General features: G+C 46.7%; 8 protein-coding genes across 8 annotated transcripts; 3 read left to right on the forward strand and 5 right to left on the reverse strand.

Annotated features, from left to right (window-relative positions):
* Positions 1 to 224: 224 nt before the first annotated feature.
* On the forward strand, positions 225 to 1,356 carry N7479_010934 (mitochondrial 54S ribosomal protein mL67; the record flags this gene model as incomplete). The annotated part of the gene is made up of 2 exons (XM_057258625.1): positions 225 to 494; positions 628 to 1,356. The coding sequence occupies 2 exons, from the start codon at positions 225 to 227 to the stop codon at positions 1,354 to 1,356; spliced, it is 999 nt and encodes a 332-aa protein (XP_057106083.1).
* Positions 1,357 to 2,214: 858 nt separating this feature from the next.
* Positions 2,215 to 4,008, reverse strand: ptcG (type 2C protein phosphatase PTC1; the record flags this gene model as incomplete). Its single annotated transcript, XM_057258626.1, has 2 exons — positions 2,215 to 2,682; positions 2,740 to 4,008. The coding sequence occupies 2 exons, from the start codon at positions 4,006 to 4,008 to the stop codon at positions 2,215 to 2,217; spliced, it is 1,737 nt and encodes a 578-aa protein (XP_057106084.1).
* Positions 4,009 to 4,909: 901 nt separating this feature from the next.
* N7479_010936 (uncharacterized protein) lies at positions 4,910 to 5,383 on the reverse strand (the record flags this gene model as incomplete). The annotated part of the gene is made up of 1 exon (XM_057258627.1): positions 4,910 to 5,383. The coding sequence occupies one exon, from the start codon at positions 5,381 to 5,383 to the stop codon at positions 4,910 to 4,912; it is 474 nt and encodes a 157-aa protein (XP_057106085.1).
* Positions 5,384 to 5,411: 28 nt separating this feature from the next.
* N7479_010937 (Aminoglycoside phosphotransferase) lies at positions 5,412 to 6,494 on the reverse strand (the record flags this gene model as incomplete). The annotated part of the gene is made up of 1 exon (XM_057258628.1): positions 5,412 to 6,494. The coding sequence occupies one exon, from the start codon at positions 6,492 to 6,494 to the stop codon at positions 5,412 to 5,414; it is 1,083 nt and encodes a 360-aa protein (XP_057106086.1).
* Positions 6,495 to 7,099: 605 nt separating this feature from the next.
* Positions 7,100 to 8,945, forward strand: N7479_010938 (uncharacterized protein; the record flags this gene model as incomplete). The annotated part of the gene is made up of 4 exons (XM_057258629.1): positions 7,100 to 7,429; positions 7,509 to 8,141; positions 8,206 to 8,365; positions 8,413 to 8,945. 4 exons carry the CDS (start codon positions 7,100 to 7,102, stop codon positions 8,943 to 8,945), a joined length of 1,656 nt encoding a protein of 551 aa, XP_057106087.1.
* Positions 8,946 to 9,031: 86 nt separating this feature from the next.
* On the reverse strand, positions 9,032 to 10,258 carry N7479_010939 (FAD-dependent oxidoreductase; the record flags this gene model as incomplete). Its single annotated transcript, XM_057258630.1, has 1 exon — positions 9,032 to 10,258. One exon carries the CDS (start codon positions 10,256 to 10,258, stop codon positions 9,032 to 9,034), a length of 1,227 nt encoding a protein of 408 aa, XP_057106088.1.
* A 507-nt stretch (positions 10,259 to 10,765) lies between these two features.
* On the forward strand, positions 10,766 to 11,730 carry N7479_010940 (DODA-type extradiol aromatic ring-opening family dioxygenase; the record flags this gene model as incomplete). The annotated part of the gene is made up of 3 exons (XM_057258631.1): positions 10,766 to 10,769; positions 10,828 to 10,958; positions 11,023 to 11,730. 3 exons carry the CDS (start codon positions 10,766 to 10,768, stop codon positions 11,728 to 11,730), a joined length of 843 nt encoding a protein of 280 aa, XP_057106089.1.
* A 2,370-nt stretch (positions 11,731 to 14,100) lies between these two features.
* N7479_010941 (uncharacterized protein) lies at positions 14,101 to 15,774 on the reverse strand (the record flags this gene model as incomplete). The annotated part of the gene is made up of 5 exons (XM_057258632.1): positions 14,101 to 14,420; positions 14,485 to 14,548; positions 14,656 to 14,752; positions 14,817 to 15,286; positions 15,352 to 15,774. The coding sequence occupies 5 exons, from the start codon at positions 15,772 to 15,774 to the stop codon at positions 14,101 to 14,103; spliced, it is 1,374 nt and encodes a 457-aa protein (XP_057106090.1).
* Positions 15,775 to 15,847: the final 73 nt, after the last annotated feature.

The following is a 15,847-nucleotide window of genomic DNA, read 5'->3' on the forward strand; positions in this document are numbered from 1 at the left end:
GTTGGAAGCAATTGAATCGTCGAGAGAGAGTAGTTGTGAGCTGATAAGAGATGAGATGATGCGGAGAGCAAGCGCCAAGACCTCAGCGTTCCCCGTCAAAAAATCGACCTCCCGTCTCTCTCTATCAACACCGTTCGGCGCCTCCCACCAATGCAATAAACCCGCGCCTCTCGCTTCCCCAATTCTTCTCAGATCGACTGTACGCAGCCTCCGGTCCGGCCGCAATGGCCTCCAACGCAAAGTCTTTCCAGAAAGTGCTGGATTCAACAGCACTTGCGGCCACGAAATTCATCCGCCGACCACCGATTGATCCGAAAACACCAATTCAAGGAAAGTCTCGAGTACCAGGCTCAAATGCATTCAAAGACCACCAAGAAAAGGAAGGTCGGCGGCTACAGAAGGCCTTGAACTCTGTCAGTCACGGCAAGAACATCTTCGTGTATAACAACATCCGCACGAAACAGGTCGTGTACTCATTGACCCGCTATCTGGAGGTGAGTTTCTTTTCTCTACTAGTGAGGGCTTTAAAAGCTCCGATCTTCAGCAAAATCCAACCCCCCCCCCTCCCCATCCTGTCGTATCCTTCCAGCCGTCATATCACAATTTTCTAACCTGTTGGACCTCTAGAAAAACAACCTCCTCAAGCAATGTGTCTACCACGGCAAGAAAACCGTTCCAGCCACAGTCCGTAAGGATATGTGGGTGCCATACTTTTCCGTGCACTTCAACGAGGCGCAAGTCGGACTGAACGTCTATAACCACCTTCGGCAATTCGCGCTGCTGCGCCAGCTCTCCCCGCCCAAGGAAATGATCACCGTGACAAAAGAATATCTCGATTCGAAGCGGCCAGTAGACCTAAGGGACCAGAAACAATGGGACAAGGAGAACATGGGAAGAGAGGGCCAGATTATGATGAAGAAGGAGCGTGCCTACGCCCTCATGAACCAGAAGGCCACCGCAATTGCCGACGTTGCTTTTGTTCTGCAGAAGCACCGCGAGCATATCGTTGAGGGTGTGCCGGAGAGCACCAAGTCTGGGTACAAGACTGTCAAGGCCCGTAGGCGCAGGCGTGCGGCTCTCCTGCAGGAGGCTGAGCAGGCTAAGGAACGTGCGGGCCAGGTTGCATCGCTCGAGGAGCAGCTGCAGGTTGAGATTCGTGTGGATTCTAATGCGCCAAAGGAGCAGGGTGTCAAGATCTTGTGGCAGGATACGTACGACGCGCAGTTCGCGAAGCACTGGCCGGATTACATTGAGCACGGTCAGCTGCGCTGGACTCGAAACCACATGATTGGCCAAGAGGACCTTCCGGTCCCTAGCGAGGACATCATCGCCGATGGTTCGTTTGAGCAGGCATAGACATTTGGCGTCAATTGGATGCTTCTTCTCTCCTGTCCGTATTTTGTGTGTTGATATCCACTTCCGTCTGGCTTTGGCCCGGTGGTTGGTGTTTTTTTGTATTTTCTCTCTTGTCTTTCTGTCTAGCTTATCCTAGCATTCATAAATTGTACTTTTAGATATATCAAATCACAAGAACGTATAGCCACCTCTAAGTTGTCTCTTCTTTTGACATCTTTTCTAGAGTACTGTTTAGGTGCGAGTTCCTATGTCGCTTGGTATCATCTTCATCTAGATGGATAGCGTTGAAGAAGATATTCAGCACAAAAAGCTTCAATGACTGATTACGGTGTTCTAAAACAAGGTCTTGATTTAGTTCATAGCAAGCCAAACAAAACGACCGCTTATTCTGTAGCACAGTAAACCATGCCCATCGCATCATCACTGATCATACTTACCTACATCAGCAGCGGATACAATGGCCGGGTACATACGTACCATCTCTTTGATTTAAACAGTCATTGGATGGAAAGCAACAAAAGAGCCTAATCTCAAGGAGGCCAAATTCAGGACAAATATCCTAATAATAGAAAGACTTATGCTAACAATAGGCATCAAGACCACCAAGTCTGATTTCCTAATAAACAAAAGGTTATCAAAATGAGGACAACGTGCAACCAGTGTGCACCATTGACGCCAATGTGCAATGTGATAAGTAAGCGACAGGAAAGGAAACTCCATAAGATATTTCGGGTCGGGTACATTGCTCCCAGAAGCACCAGACGTAGATAGTAGACGAAAAGAAAGAAATAAACACGTTCTATCAATTCGCTTTCACAGCTTCAGAATGGTGATTCGGCTTCATAACATGTCGTAAAATCACTTAGTCGAGGCGGGCGGGGCTTGCGGACTCCTATTCGGACTCAGGATGTCCACAGAGGGAAGTTCGTTACTCTCTTTAATTGACATCTCAGGCCCAGGTTCTTGTTTGTGATTTTCACTGGCCATTCTCTGAAGAGTCTCTTCATTGGCCTTCTCTGCCGCTACCGGATTATCTGCAAGACCGGAAGAAAGTATGCTCTTCTGTGCTCTCTCGACAATCTTATCAGCCTCACTCACGCCCCGGGCCACCTTTGTAAGAGGATCCCCGTCCACTCCTATCAGTTCTGTATTGTTGTTGACAACGTCCTTCACACGATTTGAGTCGAGACGAATCACCATGCAAGATAGGTTGTCGGTGCTAAACCGTGCAAGCGCATAGTCAACAAGAATCTTGGAGGCTTGTTGAGCATCTTGAATATTTCGGATTAGGTCGACAGATTCCTGATCACTGCAGACGTCCCACAGCTATTCGAATATAATTAGCTTTCTTGTATCATCAATACTGGGTAGATCTCAACTTACACCATCGCAGGCCAAGATGATAAACTCGTCAGCATCTGGCTGGATGACTGTTTCTGTTGTGTAGGGATGCCCGGTCACAAGGTCTTTCAAGTATGCATCGCCCAAGGCACGGGTGACGGCCAGAACTCCATTCACGCGGTTGTTCAGGATTAGCCCTCCAGCGTTGGCAACTCTCCTCCCTTCATTCTCATCACTACCCTTATGGTCGTAGGATAAACGAAGTGCTTTCCCATTACGACATAATACAATGCGTGCATCGCCAACGTTGGCTGTGTACAAAACCCGTTGCCGAATAGCCTTATCCTGCAATTTTGGCAGGACACCAGAGGCACCCGGGGTAGCTTGGGTCGGGGTTTCAATATTCTCTGAATTCGTGTCGGTTTTCGTCGCCGCAACAGCCGCCGGGCCAAGGGCAGAAGAACCGGTGGCCGACTGTGAGTTAGGTACACGATCTTCCCACCGAAGCACGGCGGTGACGGCTGTACACCCAGAGTTCTTGACGGGCAATTTCTCCAACTGCTGATCTACACTCGTAAAAGTCTGATCGAGGAGTTCTGGGACGGGAGTAGTTGGGCTTCTGCGCATGGCTTCCTCGAGAATCAAATGCAACTTCTTTCCACACCACTCTGCGGCAAAGGTGCCAGCATGTCCATCGAAAATTGCAAAATAACCATTGTCTGTTTCTACAACGGTAGATGAATCCTCTGATGACTGCGACGGAGCCCTAGGGGAGCTAGCACCATTTATCTCTGGTGCAGTCGGGGCAGGAGTGCCCAGAAAATTGTAGAGATAGGCATGCGTATCTTCCATTGTCCGGCGACATTTGCGATTCCGGTCTTCGGTGACGCCAACACGGAAGGATGATCGAGCAGTCGGTGCGGATTCTCCGGCGGAGTTGTTGAACGACCCTTGAGGGACGCTGAGAGCTGGGTCCATCTTTCCAAGTTTCTGTAGCGGGCTTTCCGCAATCGAGGGACTGGTACTTATCGCAGAACTGTCCCGACCGTTCAAGCTCAGGGAGCTTTTGGCGTTACTGAAGAAGTTGGCCGCTTTGGTGACGGTACTACTCCTGCGCTTCTTATCGCCAGCAGTACCCTGTTCTTCACTTTGTCGACGATTGAAAAAACCAGCGCTGGGCGGAGAGAATTTCTTCTCACGTGGACTGGTGCCGATTTTATCGGTTTGGAGGGCCAAGGTGTTGGTGTCGAGGTTGGTCTCTGGGAGCGCGTCTACTCTGTCTTTAGGTGGGCTCGAGGAGCCACTGAACATTCTGCTCAGTAACCCACCCTGCGAAGAAAAACTGCGGCGCTTATTTCCTGCCAGCTTGATTGTATCCCTTCAAGAGGAATTGGTTGACCGGGATGGTGGTTTAGTGATGGGCGGGGCGAACACGGAGGGGGCGCTGCGAGGCTGACGTAGGGGTTGGTCGGTCCAGGCGGAAGTGGGAGGAATTGAACTGCAAGTGCCGAATGAATCAGCGATAAGTATTTCTGGGGCGAAATGGTGGTTGAAATGAGAGATAAGGAAGAGGAAGTACAGGAGGAAGATGGTTTAGGCAGTGAGCGGCACAGGCTTGCGATGGGGGGCGCATAGTAGGATCACGAGGGGAAGTGTTCTCTTCCAAATCATAAAACATGAAACACCAATTAAGAAAAAAAAGACCAATGAGAGCAATTAAAATATATGAAACTATCAATCCTCCGAACAGGTACAATGCACATTGCCCATTTGGTGTATAGCGCATCTGATGCTCTGACCACTTCCCAACCAGGCACCAGATAGGAAATAGTATCAGATAAAACCAAGGAAAGAGACACACTTACTGGTGAAGGGAGATAGAATGGGATTGTAAGTGAAGGTAAAAGGTGAATGGTGGAAGAAGGTAGAAGAGGAAAATCACCTCCGCTGACGGCTCACACGGCACTCCAAACTTGGGCGGAGAGAGCCAAGACAACCGGGGTGGAAATCGATAGATAATCTTAGATCTGATATACGGGGTATTTCATATATTTCGTATAATTTGTTCATATAGAAATACCAAGGTGTTTATGATTTCAGCTACTTGAGAATTGTCCTACATATCTAACTCCACTCCGCATTTGGTCGATGACGCTATGATCTGGTTTCTGGTGCTTATCTTGCCACTTTCGTATATCCCCGATGTACGACATCAAACAGCTAATCTCGCAAACTCCGCGGACATTACACCTTCACCCACTTCATTCACTTTAATATGAACAGGTTTCTCACTTTCAGCACCGATGCCCTGCTGCTTGTCGCTTTCTTCCCTCTTCTTCGCGATATCGATATGACCTAGTGTATGTTCATCCGGATCCCACGCCAGAACTCTCTTCTTCATATCCTCCAGTTTCTGGACAACAAGCTCCTCCATATCACGTTTCTCCTCGGCACTCAAATGCCCAAGTCTTTCCCTCCAAGCATCGGCGGGGTCAGAACACCTAGTCTGTCCAAAAAACCGGCCATCGATCTTTTGCCAGTATATCGCATCGAACGCGAAGTTATTCCTCGCAGCGTACACAATCCAAAAATCCCCACTCTCCCAGCTCTCTCGCATTGGGCCGGAAAGTCTCTGGTTTTCTTTCAGTTGACACTTCCTGATCGCTTCATCCTCACGATTGATCATAGCCCTTAGGAATGTCTGGAGGCGATACTCAATACTCCTTGCACCAGTCTTCAAGACCGCCATCTGTAGGCCAGTATTCGGGCTTTTCAATAAGAAGCCACCAAGGTGGCGTGTAAGAGAACTCGACGGGGGCAGCGTAAGTGAACTCCCAGTCCACAGCTGCGGCAATTTTCGAGTCCTTGTTGAGAAGGACATTACCTGGTCGGAAATCGTCGCACCAGAGTTTGAAGGGACCATTTTCAAAAGATCTCCATCGCTCCGTGAGCTTTTGTTTTCGGGCGAGTTTCCGGAAAAGACATCTAGCAACGAATTTTCGTCGACAGTCATCAGCTGAGTCGACGGCATCGTTTCTTTGGTTCATAAGATGTAGAATATGTAGATCAGCTAAGCTCTCGAAATATGATGATGCAGTGTCGAATGTGGTGTCTAGGCTCGGTAAACATGCTTGAGGCAGCGACCCTAATCGAATAAGTTCATTCATAGGCATTGAAAGAGGTCGGTATGCCACTTCCCAGGTGAAATCATCAATCTGGCTAAGTGATCCTATATGAGAAAGGGATGGCTGGAAAAGCTGAAGCAAAATATCTGCCAGCTCTCCATATAGTCCCTCGAGTTCATTTTCGTCGAAATCCGGGCTAAGAATCCCACGGGATGCTCTTGGGCGACCTGACATATTAAGAACATCGTACATGTTCGTGTGGTGAACCATAAATTCCATGATTATGAAGGGACCCAACTCTGGATTTAAAGGGCCATCCTTTCGAGTACCCCAATGAAGGACGAAAGGAACTGGGATCGAAGTATGATCAAGAATGTATCGCATTGTAGCAACCTCATTACGGACTTTCTCTTCAGGAAACATGGTGGCACCGGGTTGTGGGAGACGGATGATAGCGGAATTAGTATTTTTGTATGTCATTTCAAAGGAGATATTGAAAGCTCCTTTTTCTAGAAAATCGAATGATTCCAGCTTGTCGGGTTCGTGATGTTTAACAAGGAAACATCCGAGATGTCTCAAGATGTCAAGATCGAGAAACTGGGCTATCCAGGCTTCAGAGATCTCTTCGCTTTTCTCCCAAGCGGCATCATCGTAGCACATGCGTGGTTTCATATGGAAAATATGTGATTTTAATGGTACAGATTGTATAGACGAAGAAAGATAGAGGAAGATCCAAAATAAATGCCAGCGTCAAAAAGTACAGGGGAGAGCACTAAACTGGAAAGGGAAGACCAATCAGGGGCAGAGAAGGCAACTCGATACATCATAAATACCTACATCTATGTAGTAATCCGTGCAGAGTCGGCAATTGCCCTTGATATAAACTACTAAAAGCTTTAACATTAAAATATCGAAGTCAACATTGCAACCTTGGAGTTTTCGTTTCTGTCCTGCACACTATACTAAGAGATATGTTCTCAAGCCTCAATCCCAAATATCTTCTACAGATCGTCCTGGTCTTCCTTAAATAACACTGCACCCGTCTAACACTGGCCTATCAACACCCGGGTTTTTGGCCCCCAGACCTCTGATGATATGCAATTACAGGGACTCAGCCTCCCTTCAGCCTCTTTTATCACATCGCTTTTGGATTTTTTTAATACTTTTTTTTGGGCTGAGATGGGATTTCTTCCCCTCCAACATCTGACACATAGCATACGTATCATACAAATTAAGCAAGGTCCATCTTGCCTTTCTCTTCTTCGCAGCAGATTATCATGTCATCCTGTGACTATAGCTGCTCAGCAAAAACCCCTCCCTTGTCCCCCGATAGTGACATTACGGGCATTGGAATAGTCATCAACTATGTCGTTACTGCAAGCATTGCTGTCTTGGTCATTCTTGTATATTATCTCGGAATATATGAACCAAATCATGATCCTTTCGACAGGGGTGGTCAGGTTGATAATTCATTTCGTCCTAACCCGGTGGATGATTTCTTTTTATATGGAGCACGGTGGTTACCAAAACGCATTCTAAGGTGGCCTCTCAAATCTCGCCGAAGGAGCCCCCGTTTCCGTATTCGGCTTCAACAGACTTTCATCAAGGTTGGTTTTTTTCCTTCTTCTTTGTTCTTCCGGGTCTCTTGGCCATGTTAAAATATCACTGATATTAACGTACTACAAGTGTCTTCTAGCGATGAGCGACCTCCAAGTAGTAATAGGTTTCTCGATCCTAATCAGCGGATTCGTACAACTTCGATGCGGCCTTTCTGCCTATCACTGGCTTTTTATTGTCAAGCTCGCTTGGTCCTCAAGTCTGACCCATTTGTCATGTTTGACAGTATTGCGCGGTCATCTCTACAGATTTTCTGGTGAGCGCCTATGGCGGCTACTTGCTATGGGTGGGCTTGCCACGTTCTTGGTCGTTGGACTCTTATCGACAGGGAATATCTGGTGGTCAAATCCCATTTCTGATATGGATATCGGGAGCCCCGCCATTTGCCATATGGGGGTTTTTTCAAGCTCGCAGACTGACGATCTCACGTTCTGGTCAGCGCTGGTTTCTGCTATTTTGACTATTATTGCGTTTGTTTCTCGGGTTATCAAACTATACAGGCCTCTCTCTGTGGGTGTCTTTAGTCGGGGTAGAGCCTGGCTCAGCGTTCGGGCACGTCGAATATTGCGCATCGTCTTTGTCTGGGCCTGTAAGGAGCGGCATCCACACAGCCTCAGACGCTCAATTTGCTACCGTCCCCTCTTGGCTATTCTATTAACTACGGGTTTAGTCTGTGATGTATGGAGCTCAGTCTTGTTCGAGGTAAGTTGCGTATTAAGTTGCTGTATTCCTCCAAGGTCCCGAGGTCATATCTAACTTGGAACAGGTGATTTGGTTACTAATCGCTTTTGCTTGGGGCATATGGCAGTTGGTAAATAATCTCAATCAGCTAGGAAGCCTTGTAGGCGATTGGACATTTGGTCAGGTTGTGGCTGTTGTGTTACTAGCAGCCCCGTTGATTACAATGATGCAATACTTCAATGAAGGTAAGCATGTGCTTTCATGCCCTCTACTTTTCAATCGAACAGACTAGACACTGCCTATAGTCCGGCAGCAGGCTTGGAAAATGATTCTGATCAACCATTATATGAATCTCAAGCAACACACCCTTTAATAACCATGTCAATTGATGAAGAGCTACCTGATCTCGAAAGCCCCGATGGTGACTGGAACTCATATTCAGGTACCTTAATCACCGGGCTTAGCTATGCTGCTTCTTCTTTCCTTATGTGGAGTGCCATTGTACTTTTTGTCTCCAGACAATCAACCCCACTCAAAGGAATCAGAACCCTTCTCTATGCATTCCCCTTTGTATTCATTGGATTGTATGGAGTTGTCTTGTTTTCGCTACTTATTAAAGCCGTCTTGTTCCCAAGAAAATTGTGGCTTATGTCCCTGTTAACCTATGTGCAGCTCAACCTCTTTCTGAACGCTCCTTTTCTTCCATTCCGCGAGTTTGGATATGAGTTTTCACCTCTTTCTTATACTCCTTCCATATATGCCCAGATCACTGCTGTTGGGTTGTACATTACGGTAGCTGTTGCATATAGGTTGTTTTATAGGTGAGCGTCATATTTAGGTACTAATGTACATTTCCGACACAGTGGTCTTGTTCCTAATCTACACAAGGCTCATATCACAACATACAAATTTCAAATTACTTGAAGCTCCTTCAAGCCCAGTGTTTCCTCTTCCGCTTTCTTGAGGTAGCCTTTCCCGAGAAAGTTACTAAGTATCGGAGTGTAATCAAAGATCAAGTCGCGTATGTTGGCGAAGGGCCGAGGCACAGAGTGGAACATTTTGCCAAGGAAACGGGCAAATTCCGTGTTATGATTGACATAGTCGACTCGTTGCTTCTCATAGATCTCAAATGCGGCGCTGACTGCCAGTGAATCACGCAAATCGACACCGTCGAGCGCTTTGGCAAGGAAATAACCGTCCTCAATTGCCATGCCCATACCATATGCTGCATATGGCGATACCGGATGCACGGCATCACCAACGCATACAACCCTTCCGGTGGACCACTTTTTCATGGAAGGTCGGTTGAAGATTTCCCATCTATATACTTGAGTTTCGAAGTTGGTGGCTTCTAAAAAGCGAGGCATTGGATGTGCCCAATCTTTGAGGATTCCGGTGAGATGCGCTTGAGGATCATCTGGGACAGGCTTCCCGTCCCACGATGGTTCGACCACCCACCATTCGAATCCTGGTTTACCATCATGAAGCATTGGGAAGAAACTAGCCTGGTGTTGCCAGTCATGTGAAACAACACCGTAGTTTTCGGGGATACCAGGTATATGGTCGCACCAAGCGAGCCAAAGACGAATCCCGGTGTGAAACAGATGAGGCTCACCAAATGCCTGTCGCGAGACTTTTGAGCGAATTCCGTCGGCGCCAATGACAATATCGGCCGTGGCCTGGTGACCATTTGCGAACGAAATCCCAATGCCGTCGTCACGTTCTGTATACGAAGTGAACTCATGACCGGCATGAATGATACTTTCAGGGACAAGGTCCAACATTTTTTTGAAGATTGATGAACGAAGGACGCCATAGTGCCAGCCTTTGATACCCATGCGCCTCTCAACCTCTGCATTGAATGACAGTTTGACACGTTCTAGCCCTTTTTTATTCGTGAAATGGGTGACAGTGTGTGAGCCAACGTTGTCCAAGTTCAAGCTATAGGATCGGAGAATGGCCAAAACGGGAGTCGATAGCAGGACCGCGCCTCCAATCGCTTCGCATGCCGGTTGCCGCTCAAATATCTTCACATCATAGCCTCGTTGAATCAAGGCTAAGCCACTTGAGATCGAACCGGGTCCTCCTCCAATAATGGCCACCCGTTTTCCAGGACGCCAGTCCGGAGAGGAAACCATGAAAAGCGGTTGATAAAAGATAAGTACAAGGTTTGATAAAGACAACAATGTAGAAGATAGTACACAAGTATGGAATGTGAACTGAGAAATCGCTTTAAATATATAAACTTAGACGGGGTCGTCACCTCGGTTTAATTTTGAGATGAACAATACTACTACTATGATAGAGCGGACAATGGGCCCCGACGCTACATTCCGAAATTATGCCATATTTTAGTCTTTCAAGTTTTAGCGGGGAAAGCTGGTTCTGTCCCCACGAAATACCCCAGTATTCCCTCCTGATGACGCCGTTTTCATTTTTCATTTTTCATTATTTTTTACATCTGCGGGGTGGTGCGTCAAGCCGAGACTGTGCTCGCCCTCGGGTTTGTGGACCACCCACCCGATCCGGGGCCCATCAACCTCGAACCGATCCCGAGGGCACATCCGGGCTTAAATAACATGAGACAATATAGTGCCGCAAGAACCAACAAAAAGTAACGCTGAAAACACGTCTATGACAACATAATGGGTGGGTTGAAGTTCTTCAACATGCATCGGACAGTGGAACTAACAATATCATGTTGCAGCGCCGACTCCAGTACACTTCTTCTCACATGGCTCAACCATGATGCTCGGCGAGGAGTCCTCGTCAGCTCAGTATTGGAAAAAATGCGGCGATGAGGCCCTCACACACGGAATCAAGGGCGTCGTTATCATGGTATGCACATCTTAATGAAATATGACCCGATCGTCCGTAACCCTAACTATCGGCTGAAATGCAGGGCGCTCATTGGGATTGCTTCGGAGACCAAATCCAGGTCTCCACATGCCCAAACCCTGGGAAAAGCCCGGTTGCCTATGTCCATCCCTCTAAATATGTTGATTACAAGCTGAACAATGATCTTGGAACGGCCGAGCGATGCATTAAGCTGTTGGCAGATGCCGGGTTCAACGTGAGCGGCAACGACACATTTGAGTGGATTCACGACGTGTATCTTATTCTCATCCGCATGTTTCCTAAAGCATGCCCACCCACCACAGTTATCTCATTAAACGCGCGCTACGATCCCCATTATCATATGAAAGTCGGCTCGACCGTTCGTGAGCTGCGCAACGAGGGATACCTTATCATAGGTACCGGCGGAGCAGTCCACAACCTGTATAGGAATCGGTGGGCTCCTATGCTTCGATTCCGGGACAGCTTCGCGCAGGAATCTGCCCCAGAGCACTGGGCGCTGGAATTCAGGCAGGCGGTGGAGGATGTGATCATCACCACCTCAGGGCCACAGCTCAGACGAGCGATGACGAGACTCATGAAGCACCCTGAGTACCGGGATGCACATGCGACGGATGATCATTTCATGTCAGCTATGTTCGTTGCGGGCGCAGCTGGAGAATTCGAGGATGAGGGTTCACCAGGGGTCCTGGGAGCCGAGACTTGGGAGTTGACAAATATGTGCAATTCTCAGTTCACTATTGGAAGTTGGTAGAGGATGAGCTTTGATTAAATAATCTGATAAGGTCATTCCTAAACCGTTGAGGTATGGAGAGTGGGCAATTCGGAAAAAGCCTTTGGGGGTTCATTGCTATTGGATTGTATAACTAACGTATTTCACATGCGAGCGGCGCACCCCACCCAACCCATTGAATTTAAATGTAAATATCTCAACCAAAACGCCATTAAATTAAATCCACTAAAATCATCTATCTAGCTGGACACCTATTAAATCTATGTCCAGTCTCTCTGCATCCACTACACCTTGGTGTAGCCCGCGTACGTGGTTTCAAAGCCGGTTCTTTATGTATACCGGTACTAGGTAGAGGTGCTTCACCTGCTTCTACCGGCGTAGTAAGCAATTGAGAAGCTTCCTGTACTGACAGGCCTACTTCCGCCTGTATCTGCCTCTGGGACCTAGTTCGCTTTTGCTTCTTCTTCTCGTTTTCCGCGCGTAATTCCTTGTTTTCTTTCGCTAGTAAGATAGCGCCTTATATTGTAAGACGGAAGCCTTTTATAAGCTGGTTTAATACACGATCCGATGGGCTAGGCGGACTTCGAGATCTTATACGAAGTAAAGTTTTGATTGACGAAGCTTATCGGCGTAGTTCTTTCTCTGTAAATAGAGTTTTTGGGGTGAAATTCCGGCTTAATTCGCTCCCCCGGCTTGGGGGGGGGGGGGGGGGGGTAGGTGTTCGAAGACGAATATTTAGCTTTGAGATCACTCGGTCGGGTGCAAAGGGTATTGAACCAGCTGCTCCGAAGCTATTTTTAATAGTCTCCGATGTGAAAGCTTCAATTCGTGAAAGGGGGTACGCTTCCAGGAAGTTAAGTTTATCAATATAGTTGATCCTACTCCGTATTTTTGTCTTAACTCTCCGGCTGTAAGAGCGTTTTAACACCGCAAAACAACCAATATTAAGAGGTTGTAAAAGATAAGATAAATACGCTGGTATACAAATTAGTATTATATTGTTTTGCTCGCAAATTTCGTTAAATTTCGGTGTTAAATAACTTCCGTGGCTGTTAAGAATTAAAAGCCGGTATACTCCTTTTATACGCGAAGAAGTTAAAGGAATAAAGAGCTTTTGAAGCCAGCGAAGTCCAATTTTATCAGAAGTCCAGCCGTTAGGACTAACTTCAAAGCGCCAATCCTCCGGGAGGTTATCGAACTAAGATTCAATAAAGACTTTGCCTTTAAAAATCACACACAGAGGAAGAACCTAACCAGAAGTATTTATACACTCAATAACAGTTACCTACTCTCGATTTCTAGGTTGTAAAAGTGATCGCCGACTGTAGTATTCACTCCTTGTAATAACCTTCGTAGTTACAATTACTCCTTTTGCAAAACCAGTCTTATCGAAGTTATAGATGTTATCGGGGTCGATTCCGAATTGAAGGATCGTTTTTTTAACTAAATTAAACCACTCCCCAATGATTTTAGGATCTTTATATTTCGCGCGCTCGTAGTTATATCGTTTCGAGAATCGAGAGGAGATAGAAGGATATCTTTTCACAAAGTTTGTAACCCAGTTGTGGCCGACCGAAGGAACTGGTATAGTTCCACGCTTTTCGAGAAGAAGATTCGCTATTTCTTATACAGTAGTAGGCCGGGGAGCCGCTCCACGAGAATCAAGAGAGAAAATCTATTTTTAAAGAGATTGCTCTTCAATTTCTGTCAATTTATACAAATTGGCGCGAGAAATCGCGCGGTGTTAAACACCCCGGAGGCGGCGGCGTAATATAGTATCGGATACATTAAAACGGCGCGCTGCCTCACGAATTGAAGAGATTTCTTTATTCTTAAAAGCCTGGATAGCTAGTAAGATCCTACCCTCTTACTCTATTGAATTTATAGAGCTTCGGGAGCGAATTGGTGGCATAGTGGGTGGTTGAAATGATAAAGTGCTAATTCCTGGACGCGTTTTAGGTAGGGTGCGCCGCTCGCTTGTGTGCGCCGCTCGCATGTGAAATACGTTAGATAGAAGGAAAAGGAAGAATGTATTTATCAGGACTCTCTTTATAGCTCTATAACTTCTCCAATGTGCAACGTATATATCTAACCCTCTAGCTTCCTTTGGCATGCGGTTAAAAAGTATGGGGCTAGATGAAGAGATAAGTGAGAGAAAGAACGCAGCAACTAGTGCTCGAGGCTGAGGGTAATCTAGAGCCTTAGGCATGAGTTCCCCTTTAGAAAGCTGATATAAAAAACCGTTGGTCAGGTATGCATTCTTTTCTTGAAAAGCTCTTTCAAGCTCCTTTGCAAACCCGACTTAAGGCTTTGATAATTGAAAATCATAACACCTTTTGTAAAAATCAAGCAACGGGCAACACTATATAATACAATTGAGAATGCCAATTTTTAACGTATCTTCAAAACGTGGTATCCAGCTGCAGCCCCCAAAGCGAACAGGGAGGTGAGGATGAGAAAGCCTCCTGTTATGAAGCCCTGCTCAAAGAATCCAATTTTGTGGCCAGGGCGTTGCTGTAGGGATGGCAGAGGTTTCACAAACTGGCCCAGTGAAGTCTCCATTTGCAGCTTACCGGGTGACTTTAGCAGGAATTTTGCTATAGTGGTGTTCGGGGACTTGTGCAAAATTTGCCCGCGGGGTACTTGGAAGAAATCCGGTGCATACCGAGTTTCTTGATTAAGAGCAGTGTTGAGAGGGAGGGCTGGCCCGACTAGGGAGAAATAAGGACGATTAGAAAATTGACAGCACCTAATAGATGAGGCAGTCTGTCTTACTTAGCATATCGTAGGGGACGTGATTGATCCATGCCAATCCAGCATCAATTGATTCAGAGACATACTTTGCCGCAGTAGGGGCAGCAAAGGTATAGGTTGCGTTTAGCGTGCCCATAATGGAAGGATTTTTAGCATAATAATAGGCAGATGAAACATGAATAGATGGTATACTGACGAATTGCAGAAGTTGATCGCGTCATCGAGACTCGAGACCTGGTGGATCAAGAGGAGCCGCTCACCGATCTTGGATTTCAGGAGAACAGATTTCCTAGCCGAATGTTAGCTCCTCTCAAGTTTACGGGGCGCAATTTAAGTTGTGGAAAGAGACTCACCGATCCTGAACATTTACCACGGCCCAACCAGTTCCAGAAACGATGACTTGACAGCCCTTTTCTGATGCAATACGTTCCAATAGGGAGACACCGCTGCCTTTCTTTGGCACCTTATTGGCCTGCTGCAATCCGCGACTCAAATAGCTCGTGGCGTGCTTAATCAACAGATCAATAAAATGCTGAACGCAGAAGTCATTCACAAGAATGATATCGGGCGAATATGGGGAGCGGCCATTGAATGTAAAACGGGAGATGACCAGATCAACTGCTGCGTCGTCCAGATTGGCAGTACGATCCACTATAGCAACTGTCCGCAGCTCCTCTGGCTCCGACTGTTGCGATAATACAACAGCTGATCGAAGGAAGTCATCATCCGGTCGTGTCTCAACTACAGCAAATGTATCCCTGTCGAGAGTCTTGGGAAGAATTGAGCGAAGGAGTGAAGAAACCCTCAAAGTCGTTTGGGGAAGCTGTTAAACAAATTAATAAGTTAATGTGGTTCTAAAGACTGAAGATTAAAGTGGGGATAGTGTACCTCAACAACGAAGGAGTTCCCTGCTGCAAGTGCTGCGCTAAGAACCGCGAGAACAGAGTAGAAGAGGGTATGCTGCGAGGGAATGAGATAAACAATCCCAGCACCTCTCTTCCGATCTTTATTATCCTTGCCATTTGCGATTCTGTATTCAACTTCCAAGCTTCTCGCAACATCGAGAGAGGCGTAGTGCGTGTGGATCTCTTTCAAAGCCAAAGTGACCTCTGTCTGCACCTCCTCTGGGGTGTGGCCCGAGTCATCTGCAATAGCCTGCTTGAAATCATTCAGATTCTCAAGAATAGCATTTTGCAGACGGTGGAATTCTTTTTGGCGATATCTGATGTTGGCAGTTCTGCCATCAATGCTACCAGCCACAATCTGAGCCAATTGACGGGGAAGCTTCGAACCAGTTGAGTTGGACTCCATTTTTGCAAAAAAATGTGACAAGATCCAAGCTGAACTAGAGTGAATGCTATATCTTAGGCTGTGACAATCAATA

This window comes from Penicillium vulpinum (assembly GCF_028829585.1).
Source record: "Penicillium vulpinum strain IBT 29486 chromosome Unknown utg000004l_segment0_segment0, whole genome shotgun sequence".
NCBI lineage: Eukaryota > Fungi > Ascomycota > Eurotiomycetes > Eurotiales > Aspergillaceae > Penicillium > Penicillium vulpinum.